The sequence below is a fragment of the Chiloscyllium plagiosum genome, chromosome 38 (genome assembly GCF_004010195.1).
Source record: "Chiloscyllium plagiosum isolate BGI_BamShark_2017 chromosome 38, ASM401019v2, whole genome shotgun sequence".
Classification (NCBI taxonomy): Eukaryota; Metazoa; Chordata; class Chondrichthyes; order Orectolobiformes; family Hemiscylliidae; genus Chiloscyllium; species Chiloscyllium plagiosum.
The window spans coordinates 6,249,903-6,261,364 of NC_057747.1; the positions used below are offsets into that span (position 1 = coordinate 6,249,903).

Genomic DNA, 11,462 nt, shown 5'->3' on the forward strand with positions numbered 1-11,462 from the left:
AAGTGTGGTCTCATTTTGAAGACTTCAATCAAATTTATTCTATGTTTTGAAGCAAAGGTTTCAGCTCTTAAGTATTTCAGTTACCACAATAGGCATTCAGGTTTCAGAGACTAAGGCTGGGCTGTACCTGTTCTGTTTTCCTTGTTTTCAATCGAGGGATTAATTTGCGAAAGGTTGTTCAGGAGTTCCTGGAAGGGCTGAGTCGAGGCGGTGGTGGCAGAAACATCGTCCTGTGGAAGATGCAGCTTCAAGTCTGATCCCTGCAGACCATTATTTGATGTAATGTATTCTGCTACAGCAAAATGAAAAGAGCATAAGTCCAGGCAGCACAGACGCATCACACTGCTGAGCTCCACAAAGAGCTGCGCAGGTTCAACCCTGCAAATGTTGGAAATACTCAGCAAGTCAGGCAAGCACGGTGATTAGAGAAACAAATAATGTTTCTGACTGTGACGGTTCATCAGCTTTTTCATTATCTTTCTCCCCATTTTTCAACGCTGAGTATTTTCAGCATTTTCTGATGATTCTCTAGAAAGATTTGGGAAGTAATTAATACATAGGAATTCACTGGTGCAAGAAACTCTGTGACCTGTTACATTCATCCTCTGCTATCCTGGTGGTCTCAAATAGAATAAAACTGTAATTATTAACACATTGCAGGAATAATCTCCATCAATAAGTCTACAACAAAGTTATCAAGGCAGTGATAGTCTCTATCTCTGAGCCAGAAGGTATAGGTTCACATACTACCTGCTCCAGCAACTTTGAACTTTGATTAAAAATATCTACACCAGAGCTAGAGGAAACAATGCACCACCCCCACCCTCTGCTCGAGAACTTCAGGAACCATGAGTTGACAGTTACCTATTCTAAATGTGTAAGTTAGCTCGCTGAGCTGGAAGGTTTGTTTTCAGACGGTTCGTCATCATGACTAGGTAACATCGTCAGTGAAAGTCTCCAGTGAAGTGTTGGTGATATGTCCCACCTCTCTATTTATAGGTCTTGGTTTCTTAAGGTGGGTGATGTCATTTCTGGTTCTTTTTTTCAAGGGAAGGTAGATGGGATCTAAATCAATGTGTTTATTGATGGAGTTAAGCACACATAGATCATGCTGTGACTCAAATTACTCAATGACAAATCCTAAAAGGTTATTTTAATTGGTGCAATTTTCATTTTAATAGATCCCCTTTCAGGGGAGGCTGTTTGACAATTGACTCATTGAAATGCTGTTTCCACAGAATAGGTTACTAATGCACCCCGTCAATGGAATGGAACAAGGAGGCCCAGAGATTGATTCCGGCTTGGGCTCAGTTGATTGATCTTATCCCAAAGTCACTGATACAACATTATTTATGAGGGAATATCTTCTGGGCTCTATATCAGGTCTAGGAACGAGGACAAATTGTCCCTTTTCCCTTGTTGTAATGAGACGAGAATCACCACAGCAACTGTTCCTGTTCTAAGTGAAACTAGATTCTATGCTGAATTAGGTGCAGCTCTCAGGATCAATGAGAAACAAGGGTATAATAGCAATAGAAGGTAAAATCTCAATGATTGGATTTCCCAGCTGCCTGCATCATCATCCACCTGCCAAACTATTAAACAGTAAGCAAGACCACACGGGTGATTTCCTTAGCTGTTTAGATACCATCCCACTGCTCATTATCTGACTGAGTTCACCAACAGGTGTAACATTATCCTACCCACGTAATGTAGCATAAACCCTTACTTGAGAATGCAACGAGTTGTTCCAATAAATATTTAGAAATTGATGAAAGGACATTCAGGAACCAGAAGGAAAATTATACGGCAGAAGTCGCTGAAGTTTTTTTTTATAAGGAAAAGGACCATTATCAGAGATTGTTTAAGCGATAACCCAAGATAATGAATTAAAGTGATATAATGATCTGGAATTAAGAAAAAGGCCTATGATAAAGCACCATATGAGAGACTTCTGTCAGTAATGAATAAACAAAATAGTTACGTGGGGAGGTAGGTTATAATCACTTGAAGGTAATGATTCTAATTCAGGGTATTCCTGAGGCTTATATCCCCTAGCCCCTCAATCCATCCCTATTTATCACCAAAATTCCTGCACTAATTGGAACGTGTAAATACTTCATTATTTATGTAAATAATTCTTGACTACCCTGCAAACAGCCTGAATGATCACTGATAATTTTACAAGTAATTAACAAAATTGTCCAAAGAAAATTTAAAAGGTTTTTTTTGCAAGTCCCTTTGAATTTTCTCCCAGGTCACAGGCAGGAATGTTCTTAATCAATCTTTAATTTCTGAGGACACCAAGGCAATGGCAAAGGATTGACATTTCTCGAATGAATAAGGTGTTAACAATTTATATAAGTTGGATAGAGCTGATTTCAATCCTGTTGCTGGGAACAGAGTAATGGAGCACCGTTGTTGCTGTTGTTCAATGTACAGAAGGTGCTGCCCTGCCCAGGCCGGGCCCTAACACACAGTTCTGTATTTCATCAGTCTTAAGATTGAAAGGCTAATGGTAGCTGCTCAGCAGTGAGTTAAACCAAAAGTCGCCTGGGGCTGGGAGGGTGGAGCTGAACCATTTCAGCAGTCTCAAAATAACCAGCAAGTAGAAGCATTGAAAGCCACAAGATTTCCGGTCAATTGCAGAGAATTCCATGGGATCAATCTCGGGACTTCCTGATTGAGGAGAGAGCATGCTTCCTGCAAAGAGCTGATTTGTTGTTTTTATTCTGTGACTGACCAGACTGGATATGTAGCCACAGTCTCCAGGCGATACTGCCAACACAATAAAGGTTTCCCTCGGGATGTTTGTGGGACTGGCAATGAGGGATGGTTTCTGCTGGCTGCTCGTCTCTCTCTCTCTCTCTCTTTCTCTCACTTTCTCTCTCTCCAACCCACCCTCCCACCCCTCTCAAAGGGAGACTTCTTCAGATCAGCATTCAAGCCAGAACTCTCCTGAACACTCCTGTTTCAAATCCATTTGTAAAAATATTAATGTTATTAAATTGATCTTAAAATTAAGCAGACCATTTAGGAGAGCAAATCAGCAAGTACTTTGATCACGAGGGGTACTGGATTTCTAGATATTAAAGATATCAAAGTTATGGAGCTAGAGTAAGGAAATGCCTTTGAGGTGTATCAGCCATGATCTTATTGAATGGTGGAGCCATCTGGATGGGCTGAATGGCCTACTTTTCATATTTTCTGTTTCTATTATGGCGATACTATAGCTTTAAGAGATATATTTTGTCCTGGTTTATCGTTAATGAAGACAGCCTGCTCAATATCAATAAAGTAAACAGCTTGAGAGGCCTTGGACTTTTAAAACATGTTGGCACAATAGAAGCAGCCTGAATGAGTGGGGTCAAGCTCCCACAGAACCAAGATTTTTAGATATAGCTTTCTGCAATTATTGGGGTCTTGAAGCTGGATGTGGAAGCTCTTATTCCTCTCTCTATTACAGTTAAAAACTGGTGTTCTCTTCCTGCTGCTGGATTGCATGTGAGACAATCTATTTCATGGAATTTGCCTTTGTCAAGGGTGTATTTATGGGATGTTAATATATTGAAACAGTAAACTGGCTGTAGTTTCTATACATATTATTTTGTTAAAGATTTCAGTAGAATTACAGTTAAGCCTATTCTTTTATGTATGTAAGTTAGCTCGCTGAGCTGGAAGGTTTGTTTTCAGAAATTTCATCACCATGACTAGGTAACATGATCAGTGAGAGTCTCCAGTGAAGCGCTGGTGGTATGTCCCGCCTCTCTATTTACAGGACTTGATTTCTTAAGGTAGGTGATGTCATTTCCTTTTTTTTTCAAGGGAAGATAGATGGGATCTCAATCGGTGTGTTTATTGAGTTCTGGTTAGAATGCCATTCCTCTAAAAATTCTTGTGCATGTCTTTACTTCACCTGACACAGGATGTGTGTGTTGCATTCTAACCAGAGGCAAGACATACCACCAGCGCTTCACTGGAAACTCTCACTGATGATATAGAGTGGCACGGTGGCTCAGTGGTTAGCACTGCTGCCTCACAGCACCAGGGTCCCGGATTCAATTCCAGCCTTGGGTGACTGTCTGTGTGGGTCACAAAGCAACAGGACGAACCTCTGTCTCTCCACTGAGTTGGTGACAGGGATCCAGCAAGGCTGTTTGAAAGCAGGGGAAACCAGTGTTAAATTCCGAATGATCAAAGTTGGTTTGCAGCCACTCTCAGCATTCGTAGACCCAGTTCATAGCCGTAGAGTCATTGAGCTGTATAGCACGGAAACAGACCCTTCGGTCCAACCCATCCATGCTGACCAGATATCCTAAATTAATCTAGTCCCATTTGCCAGCACGTGGCCAGTATCCCTCTGAACCCTTCCTTTTCATATACCCATCCAGTTTAAAGTAGGGAAAAGCTCTACTACCCACATATCTACAAACACTAGCACTGTTGGGATTCTTTCCATGGTTATTTAATCCTTTGGATTTTGTTCTCATGGAGATCAGGGAAGATAGTAATGAGGAATGGAATGACTTTCTACATTTTTCAATTCCTGTCCTCCAATCAGCATTCTCAAGTCAGATATAGTAGTACCTCCTACTCTCCCTTTGAAATAGGTTTATGATCTGATACTTTACTATGCAGCTTCTCAGGGGATCACAGATTGGAATATTCATTAAAACCAGAAAACCTCTCAGTCCATGAATCAAACACAACGGTCCGTACCATTTCTGCTGTGCGATGGATATTTCAGAATGTCTCTTAAATCCAACCTCGGCGTAGTAGATGCTGTAGTTGAATCTTAAATTTGCATCAGTTATGTATCTCTCAAGTTTCAGGCACAAATCATTCCGAGATATTAGTCCTTGCTCACAGTCAAATAGTATGTGATCTTAAATGTAAAATATTTAATATTGTAACATTGCACAGAGTCAGGTACAGTCTTCATGGAATTTGCATGAGCATTCTCATGTTAGCCCAGTCATCAACTATAAATATGGCATCAAACCAAATAACTCATGCTCTGAATCACTGCAACTGAACCTCCAGCAGCAGCTGGTGATGGTGAGGGAAAGCAGCCAGAGCAGTCAATCAGACCCTCTCTGGAAGAAACAAGGTCTTTAGGGGAGGGAGGTCTCAGGGGAAGAAGGAGCAGAAGGATTCCTCAACTCAATGTAAGCCACAGATTTAACTCCTTATAAATACACTAAATACCTCCTTGTTTAACCTTGATTTCCCTTCATCCATAGAATCCCTACAATGTGGAAACAGGCCATTTGGCCCATCACATCCAAAATGATCCTCTGAAGAGCATCCCATTCAGACCCATCCCCCTGGCCTAACCCTATAGCCTTGCATTTTCCATGGTTAATGCGAGTAACATAGACATCCCTGGACACTGGGGGTAATTTTGCATGCCCAATCCATCTAGCTTGCAGGTCTTTGGACTGTGGGTGGAAACCGAAGCATCTGATGGAAACCTACGCAGATACGGGGAGAACGCTCATGTTTGTAATGATCTGACGCTGGTGGAATAACGAACTCTGCTTCATGATCTTCGGGACATCCGTGTGTTCGATGTCATGTTATATTACTACTGAGGATTGCTAAATGTCAAGTGTAAAGAGTTGTAAAGTATGAATGTGCCAGATTCCAATTTAGAGCTATGACTTATTTCACCATCTGGAGGACACACTTTGATCCCAATTTGAAAGGGCTGGGTCCTGTTGCACTGCTCTGCCATTTAAAATGAGCCCCTCTGAAAGGTCTATCAAAACCACTTTTGTTTGGCAATCTACCTTTTTTTTAAAAAAATAGTTCATGGAATATCGGTGTTATTGGCTAGCCCCCAGGCCTGTCTCGACTTGTCCTTGAGAAAGTCATGATGCACTGCTTTCTTAAATCTCTGCAGTCCTTGGGGTACTGGTTTGCTCACAATGCTGTTCGTGAGGGAGGTCTACGAATTTGATCCAGTAATAATGATAGAACAGCAACACAGTGGGGAACATGGTGTTCCCAAGCATTTGCTGTCTTTAACATTTTATTGAAGTTAGGAGAAAGTGAGGACTGCAGATGCTGGGGATCAGAGTCGATGAGTGTGGTGCTGGAAAAGCACAGCCGGTCAGGCAGCATCCGAGGAGCAGGAGATTCAACGGTTCAGGCTTACGCTTGAAACCTCAATTCTCCTGTTCCTCGGATGCTGCCTGACCGGCTGTGCTTTTCCAGCACCACACTCTTCAACTTTTGTTGAAGTTGCAGGTTTGGAAGATGCTGTCAAAGGAGGTGTGTGAAGTTGCTGCAAGTACATCTTGTAGATGGTACACACTGCTGCTACTGATGTCAGTGATGGAGCACGTAGATGTTTGTGGGTGTGGTGCCAATCAAGCAAGCTGCTTTGTCCTAGATGATGTCAAGCTTTTTGAGGGTTGTTTGAGCTGCATCCATCCAAACAAGTGCAGAATATTCCATCATATTCCTGACTTGTGCATTGTAAATGGGAGATAGGCCTACTGTATCTATAAGACTAGTCCAATTCAGTTTATGGTCAATGGTAACCCCCAGGAATTTGAAGAGCTCAGGGCTGTCTCTTTCTCAGATAACAAGTGACAAATATGGCTGTTCCTTTCTGAGGCCAATCCTGGTCACCTGGATCAAAGATGGAGCTGAATATTGCTCATTCACCCATAAATTAACAAAACAAACCCAATTACAACGGGGGAGGAAATATTATAATCAATTTGTTCAGAGATGGTATTACACACCTCTGGAATAGGTAGGACTTGAATCTGGCTCTCCTGGCTGAGAGGTAGGCATATTACCATTGTGCTACAAGTCTATTCCCACCCCAAAGAAACTCAGCAAGTCTGGCAACATCAGTGGAGAGAGAAACAAAGTTAGTCTTTCTAATGTAAATTCATTTTTGTTTTGCCTGAACTGGGACTTACTTGAATTTATGAATGCTTTGATTGTTTGCTGTCCTTCCAACGTCTCCAGAGAGCCTGTTGCAACCAGCTCCTTCAGCACTAGAGGAATAGACAAAACTGTTTGAATAATTTTCAGTTTACAACATGGTACATGTGATGCCATTCAGATTATGTTTTCTGTTGTGGGTGCATGTTTTCCAGTGTGTCATATAATTCCAATAGAACCATAGAAAGTCTACAATGCTGAAAGAGGCCATTCAGCCCATTGAGTCTGCACCAACCCTCTGGAGAGAAACAAAACAGACCCACGCTGTACCATGGCCTATCCAGCTAACCTGCACACCTTTGGACTGTGGGAGGAAACTGGAGCACCCGGAGGAAGTCCACCCGAGACTGGAATTGAACACGGAGCCCTGGCGCTGTGAACCACCGTGCATTGTCATTATCTGATGCTCCCAGGGTGTGACAAGAGCTACAACTGGGAGGACATTTGGAGATCTGTAGAACCAGAGAAGTCACAGAAAACAGCCTCCCAACCTAATCCCATTTTGCAGCTTTTGGCCGATAGCCCTGCAAGTTACAGGAGTATGGCCAGTCTGCTGGCTTATTGGTGACAATTTACAGAGAAGGCCCAAGTGAATCAGAGAGTCTGCATAGAGAAGAACAAACTCTCTCAGCCTTCGGACTGGGCGAGTTGTGTGTGCATTGTCCAGCTCCCCTCCTGCCAGGAACTGAGCCAGAGCGCTTTCTGTATTCAGGTCTCCACTGGTTGGTCCATATGAATGGGGCATTTCCGGTCTCAGTTGATCACTAGCACCCCCCTGTGTTCCAGTTTTGTGCTGCAGATGGCTCAGGTCTGCCTAAGGCTGTGCCAGTTCCTACCATCTTTGCCAGGAATAAAAACCCATTTGGGTCTCTAATGTCCCATAGAGAAGGAAATCTGCCATCCTTAGCTGGTGAGGCCATGTGACCCCAGACCCACAGCAATTGGTTGACACTTAACTGCCCTCTGGGCAATTAGGGATGGGCAATAAATGCTAACCCGGCCAGCAATGCCCTCATCCCGTGAGCGAGAGAGCAAAATTGCAAAACGACTAATATTTTTGCATTAAGAAGGAAGATTTGAATTTATATAGCACCACACAAGACCACTAGGCACCCCTAAAGTGTTTCACAACCAGTGGATTTTATGAAGATTTTTCACTGTTACAGTGCACAAAGTATTGCAGCCAAGTTATACACAGCAAGATCCCAGGGACAGCACCGTGGTTACTGCCATCTGAACAATCCGGTCTGTGGAGCATCATGTTGGATGGGGCTATTTGTGGCCCAGGTTTGCTGCCCCATCATCCTTTACAAGTTTGGGAGGGAGGTGGGACATACAAGGCCCCCTTCGTCTGACAGGGTCGAGGATACCAATTCCTGATTTTAATGAAAAGTGGCTCTTGTTTTAAACAACCAGCTCTCCCACCAAGTCCCTCTGACATCGTCATAGCAGGCATGCTTCTATTTTAACCTTTCAGCCCCTTACAGAGCTGAAATTCTGGGTTTGGGGACTGATTAAGGGGTAAATATTCATCAAAACGTCAAGGCAAACTCCCACACACTTCTTTGGAATGGTCCCGCAGGGATTTCTGTATTTATGTGAGGGTGCAGAGAGGGTTCTCAGTTTAATATGTCATCAGGAAGCCACAGCCTCTGACAGTACAACCCTCTGTCAGTGCTGCAATGCAGTGTCAGCCTGGAACTTGTGTTGAAGGGCAGGCTACAGTTACAGGAGTTACATGTAGCATGACCCTGCCTGTGGGGCTGAGGGTGCAAAAGCAGTCACTGTTTGGGCTATTCAGAGGATGATGCCCCTGGCAAGGAAATTAATTTTTTGAATAAAAGGGTCGTTTCAGCAAAGCAGCTCCTCCACCGAGTATCTGTAGACTCCTGTAATATTCCTGCAGGGAGGAGGTGCTGTCACTCTTCGTGAAGCCCTGCTCCCAGCTCTGGAACTGGCCACTGTCGGTGCGGAGAGCCACTGGGAAGTTTCATAGTGTTATACAACATGGAAACAGACCTTTCGGTCCAACCAGTCCACACCGAACATAATCCCAAATTAAACTGGTCCCACCTGCCAGCTCCTGGCCCATATCCCTCCAAACCTTTCTTATTCATGAACTTAAATGTGTCTTTTAAACGTTGTAACTGTACCTGATCCCGTTACTTTCTCAGGAAGTTCATGCCACACGTGAACCATCCTCTCTATAAAACAAATTATCCCTCATGTCTTTTTAAATCTCTCCTCTCATCTTAAAAATACACCCCCTTGTCTTGAAATGCCCCATCCTAGTCAAAAGACCCCTACAATTAACTCTATCTATGCCCCTCATGATTTTATAGAGCTCTAATCTCCCATTCTAGGGAAAAGACACCTTCCATTAACCCTATTTATACCTTCATGATTTTATAAAGCTGTCTAAGGACACCTCTTAACCTCCTATGCTCTAGTGAAAAAAACGTCCTAGCCTCTCCAACCTTTCTTTATAACTTTAACTTTATAACTTATTGTGGGTGGCACGGTGGCTCAGTGGTTAGAATTGCTGCCTCACAGCGCCAGGGAGGCGCTGAGATTCCAGCCTCGGATGACTGTCTGTGTGGAGTTTGCACATTCTCCCCGTGTCTGCGTGGGCTTCCTCCGGGTGCTTCAGTTTCCCCCCAAAGTCCAAAGATGTGCAGGTTAGGTGAATTGGCCATGCTAAATTGCCTGTAGTGTTAGGTGCATTAGTCAGAGGGAAATGGGTCAGTGTGGACATGTTGGTCTGAAGGGCCTATTTCCACACTGTAGGAAATCTAATCTAATCTAAACCTTCCATACCCAGCAACATCTGGTCAATCTCTTCTGAATCCTCTCCAGCTTAGTAATATCCTTCATATAGCAGGGCAACCAGAACTGCACACAGTAATCCAGAGGAGGCCTCTCCAATGTCCTGTACAACCTCAACATGACTTCCCAACTCCTCTGGTCAAAGGTCTGAGCAATGAAGGCAAGTGTGCTGTCTACCTGTGATGCAAACTTCAAAGAATTATGTACCTGAACCCCTAGGTCCTTTCATTCTACAACATTACCCAAGACCCTACCATTAATTGTACAAATCCTGCTCCTCTTCTCATCTTAAATATCCAATGGACTTCAAAGCAATTTTGTGCTAATGCAGTTAGTCTTCGAGTTGTACATTCTAGTGTATGTTTGATACTTTGTGTTGTACACAGCTCTAATAATCCTTACATCCTGCACAGTATTTCTCACTATGTTTCTAACTGATCCAATGCTGGTTCTTCGAACAAGGCTGTATCCAGGGGAAATCTTGTATTTTCCTGGACTGGCAGAGGTGTGTCTCGGTGATGTCCAGTTTGCGTTGGTGCATTTTGCCACTAACAATCACTTGGTGATTGGCACTCTGGCAACCCACTGTTGCAGTGATTGGGTTGTATTTCTGGGCTTGCAACAGTCATTTTTAAATTTTGTTCTCAGGAAGTGGGTAGAGACAAGGACACATTTACTGTCTACCTTATGCTTCCTTGAAAAAGACACTTCTAATTCTCCTCAGAAGGTTACACTGGGCTATTTTTCTTGGAATTAATCATTCTTTATACAACTGAATGGCATACTAGCCCATTTCAAAGAGCAATTATAGTGGACACATGGAGTCATACAGCACAGAAAACCCCAGTGTTAATCATTTGACCAAATGTCTCTCAAATGGTCATAAATCTGGCAAAGCACAGCATCCCAGAGGCTGACTGATGCTGAGACACTGAGTAAGTTTAAGGAGGGGAGAGACAGGTTTTTCATTAGTTGAAAGAGTTATGGGGGACAGGCAAGAAAGTGGAGTTGAGTCTAAGCTGAGATTAGCCATGATCATATTAAATGGCACTGCAGACTTGAGGGGCTGAATGGCTTACTCCTCCTCCTTGTTCTTATGAATCTAATTGGCTGCCCAGAGTGTGGAGGAGGTTGGGAGTCCTGCAGTCCTGATTCAGCCTATGTGCTGGCCAGGGTGTCTGGAGGGACGCCATATTTCTGTTGGTGGGAATGGAGTGGTGGCAGGAGAATATTCAGAAAGGAATGGGAAGCGGCGGCGAAGTCTGCATTCTCTTCCGCCTCGCCGAGGTAGTCCTCACATTCAATAACATTTCCTTTAACTCCTCCCATTTCCTCCAAATCCAGGTGGTGGCCATGGGCACTCATCCAATGCACCATCCTTAAACACTTCGGCCAACTCCAACTAGACCCCACCACCAAGAACATCTTCCCCTCCCCACCCCTCACTGCCTTCCATAAGGACCGTTCCCTTTGACAGTCCGTGGTTCACACCACTCTCCCCACCGACCGCCCCCCCAAAACCCCCAGGTACCTCCCCCGCAACCGGAAAAGATGCAAAACCTGCTGATACACCAACCCCCCCTCACCTCCATCCAGGGCCCCAAACAGTTCTTCCAGGTGAGACAGAGGTTCACCTGCCTCTCTTCCAACCTAGTTTACTGCATCAGGTGCTC

General features: G+C 43.8%; 1 protein-coding gene across 3 annotated transcripts in view; it reads right to left on the reverse strand.

Annotated features, from left to right (window-relative positions):
* The window catches only part of mmrn2a (multimerin 2a), a 53,211-nt gene that overhangs the window by 21,277 nt on the left and 20,472 nt on the right, over positions 1-11,462 (reverse strand). For 2 of the 3 annotated variants that reach the window (XM_043678713.1, XM_043678711.1), the window contains exons 4-5: positions 6,939-7,016; positions 128-292 (exon numbers count right to left, since the gene is read on the reverse strand). In XM_043678713.1, the coding sequence (XP_043534648.1) occupies positions 128-292; positions 6,939-7,016 (243 nt within the window). The remainder of the gene's footprint in view (positions 1-127; positions 293-6,938; positions 7,017-11,462) is intronic. The other variant, XM_043678712.1, reaches the window with a different exon arrangement.